The sequence below is a fragment of the Pistacia vera genome, unplaced genomic scaffold (genome assembly GCF_008641045.1).
Source record: "Pistacia vera cultivar Batoury unplaced genomic scaffold, PisVer_v2 Contig284, whole genome shotgun sequence".
NCBI classification, from domain to species: domain Eukaryota; kingdom Viridiplantae; phylum Streptophyta; class Magnoliopsida; order Sapindales; family Anacardiaceae; genus Pistacia; species Pistacia vera.
The window spans coordinates 103173-121539 of record NW_022196095.1 but is presented as its reverse complement, the minus strand read 5'-3'; the positions used below and the strand labels follow the sequence as shown (position 1 = coordinate 121539).

Sequence of the window (18367 nt, the reverse complement as noted above, 5' to 3'; positions counted from 1 at the left end):
ATTTTATGCGTCCACCCGACCTAAATTCTTGGGACAAGAGACAGTGAAAAGCCCATTCAATTTAGTTCCTGCGATTACGCTTTTTAGTATGGACTATAGGTAAACCTCAGGCCCAATGGGCTCAAGAAAACCCCGGGCCCAATGGGCTCAAGAAAACCCCTACAACTGACACAAGATCTGTCAAACTGTCACAGATCACTGCAAAGGAATGTAGGTGCATTCTGATAGTTTATTTATTCAGGCAAACAGCAGATGAGGCGTACTTTAAACTTCAAAGCATTATATGGGCAATGGAGAAGGTTCTTGGGTGCAAAACTGCAAATTACCCAAGCAGTGTCAGAAACATGTAAATGAAAAAAAAAAAAAAAAAAAAAAAAAAAGCCATCAACCTGTATTAAGGTCTCAAGTCAACTCAAAAGTTGTCAGAAGTCAATTCAAGGGCCTCAAAAGTTGACGAAAAACTTTCATAAATCATAATAGCATCTTTAAGACTTCTTCATGAGGGTTTCAATTTTCACCCCAGCATGTGTGTATAGATATCTCAAGCCTTATGATTTTCCTGTCATTTCTTTATAACTTGGCTCCTTTTTCTTCAGTTATTAATTTATACCCTCCATCTTCCTCTCATTCTTGCACTACTTTGTCTAATCCAGAATTTTCTCTCCAGTTGCAAATAAGTTCCAAACTAATGTGCCGATGAGGTATAATGCAACAGCTACCTTGAATACGTCATCCCAAGTACCTGCAAAGATAGAGCCCCAGAGATGAAAGATAGACAATAAATAAAAAATTAAAATGTCCACAATAGACTAGGACTGCTATACCTCTTTGGAGTATGTAACCAGTTGCAGCGGTACCAAAAACACCCGCTAGCACTCCTGCTGTGTTTGATAGCCCTAACAGAACTCCCTGTCATTGATACAAGAAAGAGATTTTAAGTTAATCAAGCAAATTATTTAAACAAAACAATGAAAATCAGTTCTCTGCTGGAAGATCACACATAATTAAACTAATAACTCCTCAACTGGGTTTGAATTCCAAGTACAAAATCTCTGTTTACCATTGTGGAACTAAAAGTAGCAGTTAACCAATGAGCTTAAAAATATATTGATATATGTTGTCTAAGAGTTTCTAAATATTCATTAATGTGTTATGGGCAAAATCATTTCAGAGTTGGACAATTGCAAGTGCCATATCCTGTAGTCCTTGAAATCTATAGTTATGTTGAACTATGGAAGATAGCAATAACTCACAGCATAGCGTGGCCCAATGTCTTGGTGATTGGAATAAAGACCAGATTGTGAGAATGCATCTGAGCCCTGTAAACAAGAAGGTATGAATAATTCATCAGGTTTATAACAAGATAGACAGTTGTATCTAAACTACACTAAATCAGCATACACTATCTTGTGTGCATTGATTGTATATGATTACTGTGACTATTTAAATACAGCATAGGAAGGGTATGGTCATCATAACAGAAAAACTATAATATAAACAGCAACTTCTGATTTTCATTAAAGATGAGTTATATCCCCTTTTTATAAAATAGTTAGTTGCATTGGCTCTTGTTCAGTGAAGTGGAACAGTATGCCTCCTTTTCCTTCCCATGCCAGATACTGCTTTTATGGCCTTTTAAGATCAATCTGTTGAATTGTTGAGCAGGTAACAAGTAGCTTCTTCTAGTTTGTTTCTGACAGACAAACATTATTTGGACTATGCTCACTGCACTTATATTATTTAAACCTAAATATCTGAAGGAGCTGCCCCAGATGGTGACAATGTTATTAGCTTTCAGTATCTATAATTTTCGGTACAATTATAACTGCCAATTGTTGAGGATTTCACTGTAAAAATCAATATTTTCTACACATCTTACTTCTAGTGTGATGTACGCAATACTTAGCAACTGACAGCAGAGCTTTAATAACATATAATTGAAGATGATTAAATAAATCGACTTAGGTGAAACTGACATAAAAAGAGATCAAACCTGACTGCATGCCATGCATAGCACTGCCATTGCAGGAGTCCTGACTTTGCTCAGCTGTGTGAGAAAGAAAGCTGGGCCCAGAAACCCAATTGATTGCATGATCTGCAAAATTGAAAAGGATGGAAAAAAATTATTTCCAATTGGTTGAATACCATTTATAAACCACGGTATGGTTGCTTGGTTGTACCCTTGTGGCACTATCCATATGGATAAGATCGATATAAATTAGAATGATATGTGATAACATCCATATTCAGCTGCAAATGTTCCTAAGAAATTACCGTAAGAATCAACCACAGTGTTAATGTCTTACCTTACGAACTGCAGTTATGGAAAGACCTTTGCTCACAAGTGTGTCCGCAATCCAGCCTCCAAGATTTGCAAAAGCTGCCATTGTCAACCAGGGCAAGACACAGAGGAGTCCGGATTCAGTGAGGTTGAACTTCAAGACCTGAGAAAACAAAATAGTTTTATAAGCTTCGTTATGATCATTATAATTATGTCATTATAAAGCACTTGGCCCAATCAACTGCATTGCTTAGAAAAACCATGAAATGAAAGAAAACAAGACACTAATTTATGTCTACCAACCAGGTCACTTTATAAGGTTTATGACCTGCATAGCTAAGTATAATAATATGGGAAGTGTATGCTGGCGAGAGCACTGGTGAGAAACTGGCCATGAAACATGGTTCTAACAGAGATGACCCTACACCAAAAGTAAAAAGGGAGAGAGCTGAAGAGAATTTTGTACCTGGACCGTGGCCACTGAAAACTCAGAATTTCAAGAGGTTTCTAAAACTAAAGGATAAGCAATGTCCAAGAAAACTTGGATAAAACACTACTATAAAGCAAAAAGGTTCATTGTCACATCTAACATTTGCATCCCCACTGTCAGGTAACTTAAATCACATACAGAAACTAATATTACCAATCTCATAATGAAGATACCTGATTATAGTATGTAGGCATCCATGTCAACAGTATAAAAGTGCCCCAATTGTGGCAGAAGTGAGAAATTATGAGAGCCCAGACAGGTGCTTTTGATAATATTAATTTCCAGGGAATCACTGAAACAGGTTCCTTTGACACGCTGCCACCCAATATAAATTTCTTTTCTTCAGCTCTAAGCTCTGGGTCTTCTTTAGGAGAGCTGTACGCCTGGGAAGAAAACAATAAATAAGGAAAATGTTACTTCAGATTTACATTTAACAAATGACTACCATTCAAATATTGTCTAATCTAAGGGAAGCAACAATTTCTGGTGTCCAGCCATTACACAGTTACTGCATGAGAAAAAAAGTAGGCTCGGTTTGTTTTTATTTTAATAATTCAACATATTGTCAAAACAGTACCACTAGATATTGCAACCTAACACGTAAAAATGAAAATTGCTTTCTTGAGATAGGTGAATTAGATGTATCATCAGCAGAACAATTAGGAGAATCATCTACTTACTTTTTTCAGCCACAATGCAAACCAGATGCTTCCCAGGGAGCCAAATGAATAGAAGACAGACGGCCACCCAAATTTGTGGATTAGAATAGGAGAGATGGCCAACCCAGTAACAGAACCAAGATACATTCCGCTATACACTAGGGCAAGCGATCTGCTTCTCTCCGACACTGGAATCCACCTAGATAATATGTTATTCATTGCAGGCATAGCAACACCCTGTAAAGAGATTCTCACCAATAAGAACACTTTGGTCCGTTATTAAAGGTCAAATCCTACATCTAGGAAGCAGGAAGCACTGATACTACATCATTCAAAGTATATAATGGTGTATATTTACGTCATTTTATAATTTCAAAACAGTTAAATACAAAGTAAGACACTATGAGCCACAAAGACCACATGCCAAATAAAAAGTTGTAACAATTGTAGCATCAAAGTCTAACCACCAAGACTAGACATTGAAATTTTAATTTTTCTAATATTCATAAGGTCAATTTATTTCATCTGTCCTCCTCATCTTCTAACCGTTAAGTTGTACCTATCCTTCCTACCATTTAAGCAAATGATTCAGAACAAGAGAAGGAACTTCAACAAGCAAATGATAAACTTATTCACTATGGACTAGTAAAGAATAACAAAGTCAAAGAATAAGAAGATGCCAACCTCTCCAATCCCCATAAAAGCACGCATGATAAGCAAAAAAGGAAGTCCGATTTTTGCAGCAATAGGTGTCAAAACAGTTGCTATTGACCACCAGACCACTCCAAAACCCAATACTAGCTTGCCACCAATTTTATCTGCCCATATGCCTCCAACAATCTACGTGCCACAAAAGTAAGAAAAGTTTTGTTAAATTAAAAGATTGCAGGAGGATATTCAAAGATCATTAATTGGTTGATACAGAACTTTTGCAGTGCCAAGTCATAAAGATTAAAGTACATCCTTCAGGACAAAACAAGTCAATCATAGAAAGTACTCAGCTGCTTGCTGGTGCTTTTATAGAGGGATTAACTATAAATTCTTAAATCCGATTTTGTGTATCTCTAAGGTATACAAGGTAATTTGAACTGCACCTGAGTGAGTAGATAGCCCCAGAAAAAGGAGGACTGAATTAAACCCACTGTTGCACTGTTCCAGTTGAATTCTTGTGACATGGGAAGTATTGCAATGCTCATGTTCACCTACATAAAACATTTGAATTAGCCCACTTGTAAAGAACAAGACATAAAATAAACAGCTGGGTTCAACAAACTTGTTGGAAGTGTTCAATTCTCATGTTTATCAAAATGAAACATTCAGTTGCCAATTCAATATGACATTGGTTGTTAGATATAGCTAGAGAAGGCACCTAACACCAACTTGAAAATAATTAAATTTGACATGTCAAGGAATTTTGTTGAATAAAGAAAACTTTGAACAAGAAATGTCTCAGTAAATACACAATTAGAGAAAAACAAAATACTCACACGATCCATGTTGCACAATAGAAATGCCATAAAACAGAGCAGTACAATCACCCAGCGTTTAGGAAATTGTTCCAACCAAGAAGATGTTTCATGCACATTTCCTTCCAGTAGAACGCCTTGCACTTCTGCTGATGTCAAAGAGTCCACCTTTGCTTCTGTTTTGTCATACTCCTCAGATTTGTAGAAAGCACGAATTCTGTTCACCTTAGCATGCTTGGATTGCAAGGATTTCCAATGGCCAGTTTCAATCCTATCTACTGCTCTTGGTTGAAGCCAACTACCAAGTGAATGTTCTGAGGAAAGATGACATTCACATCTTACACTACATCTTTGTCGAAGATAAATTCTGTGAAACTTTTCATTACATCTTATGGACAAAGGATGTCCCTTCCAGAGGTGACAATGTGTGTATCCAGATATTAAGCCATTGGCCATTTGACTACGCAACTTTTGGTAGAACATGCTTCCTTGTACATTCCGGGCCACAGCAACGCCTGCTCGTTCTCTCCTGAGATGTGAAATAGTTTGATCCTTTTCACATATTTTCCCTGCCCAACATCAAGAAGCACTTTAGAGAGGTTCACCAAAACCACGTAACACTCAATCACACAAACTTTCCGAATGACCAGTCCAAATGTGACATAGATCCTCACCCTCTAAAAAAGTCTGACAATAAACTACAAAACAATCATCATAAATTTAAGTGCAGCAGCTTTAAGACCTTTCTAAAATATCAACAAATGATATTAGCAGTTACAGAGGTAATAATATTATAATAGTTGTAGAGAGACAAATCAGCAATATACAGATCAGTAATACTATATTTACCGACCCAAATACCGATTTTTATATACCGACTCACTACCCAACAACCCAAATCTCAAAATTTAACCCAGAGTGAGTATGTCAAATCGGTCCTGGGTCGGTAAGCCTAGCATTACTGTATACAGATTGCTTACTCTATTTCTTTATCCCAAATTTTACATTTATTTATTGAAAATGTGGGGCCACTTCTCATAAAGCTTACATACTTTAATGGACACGTTTCACACAGAGTTATGGGCGTTACCGACTAGGCGGACTTTCCAAAGTTTCTCCTCAGAAAATAATCAAGAACCTTTTTCTTCTAGACAAACCTCAAATTTATCGAAGTCTAAACAATAGTTAATAAACTATCAAAATAACTGCATGCAGTATTAGCTCTGTTCCGATTAAGCAAAAGTTGTTGCAATCAGATTAAAAGAACAGCCACATATAGATAAAAAGTCTCAGTCCCAATTTGAACCTATCAATTACTCACTGGATGCCGAGATACATCTTCTCCGGTCAATGAATTGAAGGAGATGAAATTGCATAGAGTAGAAGAAACTATTAATAACAACAATAAATGGTAACCAGTTAACTGTTAGCAAAATTTTATATATTTGTAAACAACATAATAATTCCAGATAACAGGTAACTTAAATCACAACGAAACTAATATTACTAATCTCATAATGAAGATACCTGATTATAGTATGTAGGCATCCATGTCAACAGTATAAAACGTGCCCCATTGTGGCAAATGAGAAATTATGAGAGCCCAGACAGGTGCTTTTGTAAATTAATTTCCGGGAATCACTGAAAGGTTCCTTTGACACGTTGCCACCCAATATAAATTTCTTTTCTTCAGCTCTAAGTTCTGGGTCTTCTTTGGAGAGCTGTACGCCTGGGAAGAAAACAATAATATAGGAAAATGTTACTTCAGATTTACATTTAACAAATGACTACCATTCAAATATGTCTATCTAAGGGAAGCAACAATTTCTGTGTCCAGCCATTACAGTTACTGCATGAAGAAAAAGTAGCTCGGTTTTGTTTTTATTTTAATAATTCAACATATTGTCAAAACAGTACCACTAGATATTGCAACCTAACACGTAAAATGAAAATTGCTTTCTTGAGATGGTGAATTAGATGTATCATCGCAGAACAATTAGGAGAATCACTACTTACTTTTTTCAGCCACAATGCAAACCAGATCTTCCCAGGGAGCCAATGAATAGAAGACAGACGGCCCCCCCAATTTTGTGATTAGAATAGGAGATGGCCAACCCAGTAACAGAACAAGATACTTCCGCTATACACTAGGGCAGCGTCTGCTTCTCTCCGCCACTGGAATCCACTAGTAATATGTTATTCATTGCAGGCATAGCAACACCCTGTAAAGAATTCTCACCAATAAAACACTTTGGTCCTTATTAAAGGTCAAATCCTACATCTAGGAACGGGAAGCACTGATACTACATCATTCAAAGTATATAATGGTGTATATTTACGTCATTTTATAATTTCAAAACATTAAATACAAAGTAAGACACTATGAGCCACAAAGACCACATGCCAAATAAAAAGTTGTAGCATTGACTGTATTAAGGTCTCAAGTCAACTCAAAAGTTGTCAGAAGTCAATTCAAGGGCCTCAAAAGTTGACGAAAAACTTTCATAAATCATAATAGCATCTTTAAGACTTCTTCATGAGGGTTTCAATTTTCACCCCAGCATGTGTGTATAGATATCTCAAGCCTTATGATTTTCCTGTCATTTCTTTATAACTTGGCTCCTTTTTCTTCAGTTATTAATTTATACCCTCCATCTTCCTCTCATTCTTGCACTACTTTGTCTAATCCAGAATTTTCTCTCCAGTTGCAAATAAGTTCCAAACTAATGTGCCGATGAGGTATAATGCAACAGCTACCTTGAATACGTCATCCCAAGTACCTGCAAAGATAGAGCCCCAGAGATGAAAGATAGACAATAAATAAAAAATTAAAATGTCCACAATAGACTAGGACTGCTATACCTCTTTGGAGTATGTAACCAGTTGCAGCGGTACCAAAAACACCCGCTAGCACTCCTGCTGTGTTTGATAGCCCTAACAGAACTCCCTGTCATTGATACAAGAAAGAGATTTTAAGTTAATCAAGCAAATTATTTAAACAAAACAATGAAAATCAGTTCTCTGCTGGAAGATCACACATAATTAAACTAATAACTCCTCAACTGGGTTTGAATTCCAAGTACAAAATCTCTGTTTACTATTGTGGAACTAAAAGTAGCAGTTAACCAATGAGCTTAAAAATATACGGATATGTGTTGTCTAATAGTTTCTAAATATTCATTAATGTGTTATGGGCAAAATCATTTCAGAGTTGGACAATTGCAAGCGCCATATCCTTTAGTCCTTGAAATCTATAGTTATGTTGAACTATGGAAGATAGCAATAACTCACAGCATAGCGTGGCCCAATGTCTTGGTGATTGGAATAAAGACCAGATTGTGAGAATGCATCTGAGCCCTGTAAACAAGAAGGTATGAATAATTCATCAGGTTTATAACAAGATAGACAGTTGTATCTAAACTACACTAAATCAGCATACACTATCTTGTGTGCATTGATTGTATATGATTACTGTGACTATTTAAATACAGCATAGGAAGGGTATGGTCATCATAACAGAAAAACTATAATATAAACAGCAACTTCTGATTTTCATTAAAGATGAGTTATATCCCCTTTTTATAAAATAGTTAGTTGCATTGGCTCTTGTTCAGTGAAGTGGAACAGTATGCCTCCTTTTCCTTCCCATGCCAGATACTGCTTTTATGGCCTTTTAAGATCAATCTGTTGAATTGTTGAGCAGGTAACAAGTAGCTTCTTCTAGTTTGTTTCTGACAGACAAACATTATTTGGACTATGCTCACTGCACTTATATTATTTAAACCTAAATATCTGAAGGAGCTGCCCCAGATGGTGACAATGTTATTAGCTTTCAGTATCTATAATTTTCGGTACAATTATAACTGCCAATTGTTGAGGATTTCACTGTAAAAATCAATATTTTCTACACATCTTACTTCTAGTGTGATGTACACAATACTTAGCAACTGACAGCAGAGCTTTAATAACATATAATTGAAGATGATTAAATAAATCGACTTAGGTGAAACTGACATAAAAAGAGATCAAACCTGACTGCATGCCATGCATAGCACTGCCATTGCAGGAGTCCTGACTTTGCTCAGCTGTGTGAGAAAGAAAGCTGGGCCCAGAAACCCAATTGATTGCATGATCTGCAAAATTGAAAAGGATGGAAAAAAATTATTTCCAATTGGTTGAATACCATTTATAAACCACGGTATGGTTGCTTGGTTGTACCCTTGTGGCACTATCCATATGGATAAGATCTATATAAATTAGAATGATATGTGATAACATCCATATTCAGCTGCAAATGTTCCTAAGAAATTACCGTAAGAATCAACCACAGTGTTAATGTCTTACCTTACGAACTGCAGTTATGGAAAAACCTTTGCTCACAAGTGTGTCCGCAATCCAGCCTCCAAGATTTGCAAAAGCTGCCATTGTCAACCAGGGCAAGACACAGAGGAGTCCGGATTCAGTGAGGTTGAACTTCAAGACCTGAGAAAACAAAATAGTTTTATAAGCTTCGTTATGATCATTATAATTATGTCATTATAAAGCCCTTGGCCCAATCAACTGCATTGCTTAGAAAAACCATGAAATGAAAGAAAGAAAGACACTAATTTATGTCTACCAACCAGATCACTTTATAAGGTTTATGACCTGCATAGCTAAGTATAATAATATGGGAAGTGTATGCTGGCGAGAGCACTGGTGAGAAACTGGCCATGAAACATGGTTCTAACAGAGATGACCCTACACCAAAAGTAAAAAGGGAGAGAGCTGAAGAGAATTTTGTACCTGGACCGTGGCCACTGAAAACTCAGAATTTCAAGAGGTTTCTAAAACTAAAGGATAAGCAATGTCCAAGAAAACTTGGATAAAACACTACTATAAAGCAAAAAGGTTCATTGTCACATCTAACATTTGCATCCCCACTGTCAGGTAACTTAAATCACATACAGAAACTAATATTACTAATCTCATAATGAAGATACCTGATTATAGTATGTAGGCATCCATGTCAACAGTATAAACGTGCCCCAATTGTGGCAGAAGTGAGAAATTATGAGAGCCCAGACAGGTGCTTTTGATAATATTAATTTCCAGGGAATCACTGAAACAGGTTCCTTTGACACGTTGCCACCCAATATAAATTTCTTTTCTTCAGCTCTAAGTTCTGGGTCTTCTTTAGGAGAGCTGTACGCCTGGGAAGAAAACAATAAATAAGGAAAATGTTACTTCAGATTTACATTTAACAAATGACTACCATTCAAATATTGTCTAATCTAAGGGAAGCAACAATTTCTGGTGTCCAGCCATTACACAGTTACTGCATGAGAAAAAAAGTAGGCTCGGTTTGTTTTTATTTTAATAATTCAACATATTGTCAAAACAGTACCACTAGATATTGCAACCTAACACGTAAAAATGAAAATTGCTTTCTTGAGATAGGTGAATTAGATGTATCATCAGCAGAACAATTAGGAGAATCATCTACTTACTTTTTTCAGCCACAATGCAAACCAGATGCTTCCCAGGGAGCCAAATGAATAGAAGACAGACGGCCACCCAAATTTGTGGATTAGAATAGGAGAGATGGCCAACCCAGTAACAGAACCAAGATACATTCCGCTATACACTAGGGCAAGCGATCTGCTTCTCTCCGACACTGGAATCCACCTAGATAATATGTTATTCATTGCAGGCATAGCAACACCCTGTAAAGAGATTCTCACCAATAAGAACACTTTGGTCCGTTATTAAAGGTCAAATCCTACATCTAGGAAGCAGGAAGCACTGATACTACATCATTCAAAGTATATAATGGTGTATATTTACGTCATTTTATAATTTCAAAACAGTTAAATACAAAGTAAGACACTATGAGCCACAAAGACCACATGCCAAATAAAAAGTTGTAACAATTGTAGCATCAAAGTCTAACCACCAAGACTAGACATTGAAATTTTAATTTTTCTAATATTCATAAGGTCAATTTATTTCATCTGTCCTCCTCATCTTCTAACCGTTAAGTTGTACCTATCCTTCCTACCATTTAAGCAAATGATTCAGAACAAGAGAAGGAACTTCAACAAGCAAATGATAAACTTATTCACTATGGACTAGTAAAGAATAACAAAGTCAAAGAATAAGAAGATGCCAACCTCTCCAATCCCCATAAAAGCACGCATGATAAGCAAAAAAGGAAGTCCGATTTTTGCAGCAATAGGTGTCAAAACAGTTGCTATTGACCACCAGACCACTCCAAAACCCAATACTAGCTTGCCACCAATTTTATCTGCCCATATGCCTCCAACAATCTACGTGCCACAAAAGTAAGAAAAGTTTTGTTAAATTAAAAGATTGCAGGAGGATATTCAAAGATCATTAATTGGTTGATACAGAACTTTTGCAGTGCCAAGTCATAAAGATTAAAGTACATCCTTCAGGACAAAACAAGTCAATCATAGAAAGTACTCAGCTGCTTGCTGGTGCTTTTATAGAGGGATTAACTATAAATTCTTAAATCCGATTTTGTGTATCTCTAAGGTATACAAGGTAATTTGAACTGCACCTGAGTGAGTAGATAGCCCCAGAAAAAGGAGGACTGAATTAAACCCACTGTTGCACTGTTCCAGTTGAATTCTTGTGACATGGGAAGTATTGCAATGCTCATGTTCACCTACATAAAACATTTGAATTAGCCCACTTGTAAAGAACAAGACATAAAATAAACAGCTGGGTTCAACAAACTTGTTGGAAGTGTTCAATTCTCATGTTTATCAAAATGAAACATTCAGTTGCCAATTCAATATGACATTGGTTGTTAGATATAGCTAGAGAAGGCACCTAACACCAACTTGAAAATAATTAAATTTGACATGTCAAGGAATTTTGTTGAATAAAGAAAACTTTGAACAAGAAATGTCTCAGTAAATACACAATTAGAGAAAAACAAAATACTCACACGATCCATGTTGCACAATAGAAATGCCATAAAACAGAGCAGTACAATCACCCAGCGTTTAGGAAATTGTTCCAACCAAGAAGATGTTTCATGCACATTTCCTTCCAGTAGAACGCCTTGCACTTCTGCTGATGTCAAAGAGTCCACCTTTGCTTCTGTTTTGTCATACTCCTCAGATTTGTAGAAAGCACGAATTCTGTTCACCTTAGCATGCTTGGATTGCAAGGATTTCCAATGGCCAGTTTCAATCCTATCTACTGCTCTTGGTTGAAGCCAACTACCAAGTGAATGTTCTGAGGAAAGATGACATTCACATCTTACACTACATCTTTGTCGAAGATAAATTCTGTGAAACTTTTCATTACATCTTATGGACAAAGGATGTCCCTTCCAGAGGTGACAATGTGTGTATCCAGATATTAAGCCATTGGCCATTTGACTACGCAACTTTTGGTAGAACATGCTTCCTTGTACATTCCGGGCCACAGCAACGCCTGCTCGTTCTCTCCTGAGATGTGAAATAGTTTGATCCTTTTCACATATTTTCCCTGCCCAACATCAAGAAGCACTTTAGAGAGGTTCACCAAAACCACGTAACACTCAATCACACAAACTTTCCGAATGACCAGTCCAAATGTAACATAGATCCTCACCCTCTAAAAAAGTCTTGACCATAAACTACAAAACAATCATCATAAATTTAAGTGCAGCAGCTTTAAGACCTTTCTAAAATATTAACAAATGATATTAGCAGTTACAGAGGTAATAATATTATAATAGTTGTAGAGAGACAAATCAGCAATATACAGATTGCTTACTCTGTTTCTTTATCCCAAATTTTACATTTATTTATTGAAAATGTCGTGCCACTTCTCATAAAGCTTACATACTTTAATGGACACGTTTCACACAGAGTTATGGGCGTTACCGACTAGGCGGACTTTCCAAAGTTTCTCCTCAGAAAATAATCAAGAACCTTTTTGTTCTAGACAAACCTCAAATTTATCGGAGTCTAAACAATAGTTAATAAACTATCAAAATAACTGCATGCAGCATTAGCTCTGTTCCGATTAAGCAAAAGTTGCTACAATCAGATTAAAAGAACAGCCACCTATAGATAAAAAGTCTCAGTCCCAATTTGAAACTATCAATTACTCGCTGGATGCCGAGATACATCTTCTCCGGTCAATGAATTGAAGGAGATGAAATTGCATAGAGTAGAAGAAACTATTAATAACAACAATAAATGGTATCCAGTTAACTGTTAGCAAAATTTTATATATTTGTAAACAACATAATAATTCCAGATAATCCAACACTTCTCCCATCTACTTTAAAATAAAATTCAATTCAATAAAAGATATAGAATTATCAAAACAAAATGCCACCGTCCATTACATAAAAAATTGAGATAAATCCTCCAAGAAGAATATAAAATTATCGAAATGCAGCCGTTGAGCTCCATATCCGAAGCAGAAAAAAAAATTACAGTGAAAGACACGTATACAACAACGGAGCTATTTTTTTTTTTTTTATGTCAGTGAAAATTAATCTAAACCACATATTGAAGTTCATACCTGAACCGATAAAAGAACCGAAATCCCGGCTAGAAATGAAACTGCCGATAGCCATTGGTTTAATACAAGTTTTGAAGACTAAGCTGAGAGCTAATCTATAACATTACAGAATTCAACAACTAAAGGGAGATTCTAGTAGACGTCACTGTTTTTAAGCTCCCGTCTATGTGCAGCTCTGGTCTCTTAGCTCAGAGAGAGGATAAACGGAGTGGTTCTTTTTTTTTTTTTTTCCCCAAGGAGATTTTAAAAAGCGGGAAGTATCTCAGTGGTTTATAATATTCCAAGTAAAAGAGGGTGGAGAGGACGACACGTGGCATCATCATCTTTGTGAAGGAAGTAACGGACAAATTTATACAAATACCCCTCCATGCAAAGAGAAATAACGTTTATTTTAGTGCGAGGCAATGGTAAAATGATGAGTCAGAGATGGGTAGTTTGGAGAATAAAGTTGAGGCAATCTGAGCCGTGCTTACCGAGGAGGCTTTCATCATCGCAAAAGTTGTATTCAGACAAAGACCCACCTGAAAAGGGCCCAAAAAGGGATAATAGAACCAGAATTTTGATTATTTTTGGTCTTTGGTTATATTGCCTGCGTGGAATATTCGCATCGTGACACCTCAGAGTTGGGTTACGCCAGAATTCTATCCGGTAAATTTACAACTCATAATTTCTTAAACAGTGTGCCATATTTATAGGTGGAAAAATTCTTAGAGATGATACATTTCGTTTCTCTTAGATTTTTTTTTTTTTTTTATCACAAAATATCTTAGATTGAAACTATTTAAAATGTAAATTTATAATACAATTTTAGAAAATATAGTATTATTCTTATAAAATAAATCTCACTTTCACATAAAAACGAATGAAATATATCTACGAAGCTCCCGTAACTACGAAAGCCGATATTGATGGTAAAGTCCATCATTTGAAATTTTTACAACACTGTTAGAAGCACAACATAGTCTTCCATAAAAATGATAGTTTTCTTTATTTTACATTTAAACGTGATCAGTAATTATTAAATAAAATAACTTGTTATACATATAATGACCTATGTACAAATAGCATATCATCTTAATATTTTACGAATTTAAACTATTGTGATGTACACCATTAATTAAATTTTTGATTGCAAATTGGAACTCTCTTGAATGATAAAGATAATTTTTTTTTTTTTTTTATAACCGGGATGTCTGAACCAGCTTACGTACACCTCAACTAGTTCACGAGATCCATAAAACAATCTACAAATCTAAATGATTAGGTAAATCACAATATTATTGTAGTAGATGACCCCAAGGTTTGATCCCAGAACTAAAAAAAGAAACAAACTAATGCCTTGGGATTGAGAAAGATAACTTTAATTGCAAGTATTTAGAAGTGTGATCAATAATAAGAACTTTCTGATTCCAAACTCAAATACTGCCAAATACATAAAAGTCTTCCAAATTAAAAATAGTTGCTGAGACTATTAGTTCCTGCATCATGCATATGCCTAAAGTAACATACTACATGCCCCTATTTTACTTCTGAGTTCTGAACTCTAAAAACCGTATAGTTAATCTCGTAGTGCAAACGAATGCTGCTACTTCAATTTGTCCAAGTAACAAGAAAATTTCCACATACTTAAGAAATACAAGATCATAAAAGCCCGAAAATTCTACAGTTTAAACAAATCATTATAAACCCTTTGAAAACAATTTGGAAAACCAGTTCACTGTATTAATTTGTCCCTCCAACAATGACTTGAAAAAGACAATTAAATTGTTCGCAATACCTTCTTACTTTTTGGCGTTGTACATCGACTCCACCTTGCCATCATTCCCTCCCAGCAACAAATACTTGTCCTTCCTAGTTAATGAAGTGCGTTCTAATCCCAGAACATCACCCAACACCTTCTGCACGTAATTCGCCACCTCAATTGATGATTTCCCTCCAGCCTTACACGTCATCTCTACTGGCAAACGATCAAGGAATGTCACCTCATATGTGGGCCTAGGATTCATGAAAAAGAAATAAGGGTCCCAAAATTTAACCCCACGTACGGTCGTCCCATAAAACATACTTTGCTTACAATTCATTGCCACTGGTACAATTCTATCGCTCATTTCTGCGAACAAAGCACTGAATCGCAGCAAGAAGTTTTCACGACAAGTAGTCCCTTCTGGACAAACCACTAGATCACCCTTTTGAAGAAGTTCTGATATACGAGCTGCGTCAGCTGCGCGATCACGTGTCAAAGCAATGGCTGGGATCGGTGACAGAAATCTTGAGAGGCGACTCACGCTATATGTAACACACGAAACTTTGCGTCCAAGTGCAATGGCAATTATGATTGGATCAAGGGCTGTGCGGTGATTACACACGTAGAGGTTGCCAGGGGACCCAGAAGATGGTGCAGGAGGTGGATTTCCGCGAATCACGAGATGGATACCAAGCATTTCGTATGTGTACCGTACGATACGCTCAGGAAGAGGAAGATTAAAGTATACACGAATGATGCTGAGGATAAACCCAAAGGGCAGCCAAATATAGGTGATCAAAGCATTCAATGGGGTCAGCCGCTGAACTAAACGACCATCATGGAAGATGATTCGGCTTTTAAGTCGATCTAGTGCTACAGGTTTTGTTGATTTCCTAGGATGCACCATGAAGCCCTCCTGTTTACCACATAGTATCAATAAATTTATCACATTAATCTAACTTAAATAACTAAGAGTACGAAGAAGAAAATAAAAAAAAACCACGTTTTTTCTACCACATCTGCACAGGAGAAATCACCCACGATGATAGCCACAAAATGACCAAATTAACCAAATAATCAGTAACGTTTCATACCAATGCAATCATAATTCCAAATGTTTGTTTAAAAAGTACTTGATTATCGGTTATCCATGTTTATGAAAAAGGAAAAAATTTTGAATGGAAATTGTGGTGATGACAACTTGCAGCCGTAATTTGAGAAGCGAGAGGCTGGCAGCTGGTTACCAGTGCACCGTAGCTCAACAATAAAAGTCTTTGAATGGACCACCTAATCTTTACACAGGCAGTTGAGGATAGTTAAGACTTAAGACTGTGGGTCAGTGGGTCCTGTTGGGTTAAAAGCTTTAACCTACCACATATCAATGACCTCTGGTCTATGCTGCTTCTCTCTTCTTAAGTCAACAATTAGTTCATAGATTCACTGTTTTTCGTTTTACGTGGCCATCAACAAATTAAACAATTAATGGTAATAAAGATACGCAAGAAAGATAATATAATAAGATAAGATATATATCATGACATTAATACGTTTAACTCTCAACAACCAGAGTTAGAAAAACCTCAAAGAGAAATTTAGATCATATAGATTATATATTGAAAATATTTTTAGACATTATCTTAAATTTTTGTGAAACAACTCTTCTTATGGAACATGTTTTAATATTAATTAAACCTATTATATAGAGTTCCTTAGTCCTTACCGCTTAAAACGTATTATCAACAGAAATAATTTGGAAAAGAAATGTAGTAAAACACAAACCTTGCAAATCGCCATGAAATCATGATCCGACTCTCGGTCACCAATTCCAAGATCCGGGGCTTCCTCCCCAAACTCCTTCAAAATGGCTAACCTCTTCCATTTCCCAACCAAAACCCCGGGCTTCTTCACAAACCCGGTGGCTCTCTTGGTCTTCGGGTTCACTTCGATCTCCGTGCCCAAAACCTTGTCACCACCAAGGAAATCCTTCACAAAAGGCTCCACCATCAGAGTTGGATTCGCCGTCACCACCACCTTCCTCTTGCACTTGTCAAAAACTTCATAACTCTCCTGTCTCACATCAGCTGCATAAAACCTATCAAAATACATATAAATAACTTAGCATAGAATTAATCTAATAATACTCAAAGTTTTTTCTCCTAGCATCGATCTCCTAAACTATGAAGTTGACTGGAAAGTTTTCCCTCCAATCAAACATCTGCAGATCAAGGGGAATAAGCCATGTATATAAGGACAAATCAATTAAAACACTAAGCTGGTAACTATGGTGATTAAACTAATAAAGCCACTTAGGTTAACTGGCTAGGGTTTATTTATCGAAGTCACGAAAGATTATACTAGTATTACTATTGATTCATTCATTGGTATTTGGTTCCTTTTATCTTACCTTGGCAAGACAGCACGAGAAGCTAGTTCAATATCTCGGATCTTGAGGCCAGCGAATGAAATGAAAATGAGGATTTGAATACCAATAGCTTCTGATATGAAGAGGTAAGCAACAATGACGATAGGGAGAGAGAGAAGAAGGACGAGACCGCGAAGTAGACTACCGGCTTCCATGGCCACCAGCATAAAGTAAGGGAAGGAGCTTCTAGAAACTAGTAGTGTGCCATCAAGATCGGCAGCAATTGAGCCGTAAGTTGAGCCTCTACATTCCGTAATCGAGGGAAACTTTCGGGTCTGTTTAGCAGACATTTTTCCGGCCCAATAAGATATGTAACGGTTGTATCTCTCTTTGCAGAAACTTCTGTAAGCCTTTTTCTCTAGAAATTTGTTTCTTTCTATTGTCTCTCTCTTTCTGAGTGGAGGTGAAACTGGGAGGATGGAATGATGAAGAGGTAGCGCCAGGTTTTAAATGTGGGCGTTGAAGGGTGAAATTACGTGAATAGGTTTTTTCCGAAAGGGTAGAAATTAGAATGAACAGTTAAGCGACTTAACGATTATATTATTATATCGCCTAGTTTGACCTTCTGGTCGTCTGACATTTTTATAGCTTACCTTAAATTCATTTATAAATATTGAAATGTGACAAATATTCATAATAAAATGATAATACTACTGTACCCGAAATATTAAAATGAAACATTATATTATATCACAATCATAATTCATGCATGATAAAAATACTTTTTTTAATATGTATACTTCCTCATCGCTATGCTTATAAATTAACGTAAC

At 36.3% G+C, this 18367-nt stretch overlaps 3 protein-coding genes across 3 annotated transcripts; all 3 read right to left on the bottom strand.

Moving 5' to 3' along the window:
- Nucleotides 1-359: 359 nt before the first annotated feature.
- Nucleotides 360-6737, bottom strand: LOC116134208 (ascorbate transporter, chloroplastic-like). Its single transcript, XM_031419884.1, has 12 exons — nucleotides 6719-6737; nucleotides 6539-6625; nucleotides 4918-5465; nucleotides 4525-4632; nucleotides 4115-4270; nucleotides 3452-3667; nucleotides 2945-3154; nucleotides 2307-2444; nucleotides 1994-2095; nucleotides 1254-1319; nucleotides 825-909; nucleotides 360-742 (listed from the first exon to the last, which is right to left on the bottom strand). The coding sequence occupies exons 1-12, from the start codon at nucleotides 6735-6737 to the stop codon at nucleotides 645-647; spliced, it is 1833 nt and encodes a 610-aa protein (XP_031275744.1). The 3' UTR covers nucleotides 360-644.
- A 592-nt stretch (nucleotides 6738-7329) lies between these two features.
- LOC116134241 (ascorbate transporter, chloroplastic-like) lies at nucleotides 7330-13662 on the bottom strand. The gene is made up of 11 exons (XM_031419912.1): nucleotides 13429-13662; nucleotides 11852-12399; nucleotides 11459-11566; nucleotides 11049-11204; nucleotides 10386-10601; nucleotides 9879-10088; nucleotides 9241-9378; nucleotides 8928-9029; nucleotides 8188-8253; nucleotides 7759-7843; nucleotides 7330-7676 (listed from the first exon to the last, which is right to left on the bottom strand). The coding sequence occupies exons 1-11, from the start codon at nucleotides 13481-13483 to the stop codon at nucleotides 7579-7581; spliced, it is 1782 nt and encodes a 593-aa protein (XP_031275772.1). The 5' UTR covers nucleotides 13484-13662; the 3' UTR covers nucleotides 7330-7578.
- A 1147-nt stretch (nucleotides 13663-14809) lies between these two features.
- LOC116134316 (probable glycerol-3-phosphate acyltransferase 8) lies at nucleotides 14810-18029 on the bottom strand. Its single transcript, XM_031420002.1, has 3 exons — nucleotides 17577-18029; nucleotides 16952-17264; nucleotides 14810-16088 (listed from the first exon to the last, which is right to left on the bottom strand). Exons 1-3 carry the CDS (start codon nucleotides 17882-17884, stop codon nucleotides 15210-15212), a joined length of 1500 nt encoding a protein of 499 aa, XP_031275862.1. The 5' UTR covers nucleotides 17885-18029; the 3' UTR covers nucleotides 14810-15209.
- Between the last annotated feature and the right edge of the window lie 338 nt (nucleotides 18030-18367).

Bases quoted from the DNA above. Each gene is read 5' to 3' on its own strand.
- LOC116134316 (XM_031420002.1), bottom strand. From the start codon at position 17,884: ATGTCTGCTAAACAGACCCGAAAGTTTCCCTCGATTACGGAATGTAGA. The intron at 17,265-17,576 runs GTAAGATAAAAG...GTATTTTGATAG, and splicing joins TCTCGTGCTGTCTTGCCAAG to GTTTTATGCAGCTGATGTGA. The intron at 16,089-16,951 runs GTTTGTGTTTTA...TGTGGTAAACAG, and splicing joins ATTTCATGGCGATTTGCAAG to GAGGGCTTCATGGTGCATCC.
- LOC116134241 (XM_031419912.1), bottom strand. From the start codon at position 13,483: ATGGCTATCGGCAGTTTCATTTCTAGCCGGGATTTCGGTTCTTTTATC. The intron at 10,089-10,385 runs GTAAGTAGATGA...TTTTCTTCCCAG, and splicing joins TTGCATTGTGGCTGAAAAAA to GCGTACAGCTCTCCTAAAGA. The intron at 9,379-9,878 runs GTATCTTCATTA...TTGTTTTCTCAG, and splicing joins TGCCTACATACTATAATCAG to GTCTTGAAGTTCAACCTCAC.
- LOC116134208 (XM_031419884.1), bottom strand. The intron at 4,271-4,524 runs GTGCAGTTCAAA...TGTGGCACGTAG, and splicing joins GGGGCTATCTACTCACTCAG to ATTGTTGGAGGCATATGGGC. The intron at 743-824 runs GTATAGCAGTCC...CTATCTTTGCAG, and splicing joins TGGTTACATACTCCAAAGAG to GTACTTGGGATGACGTATTC.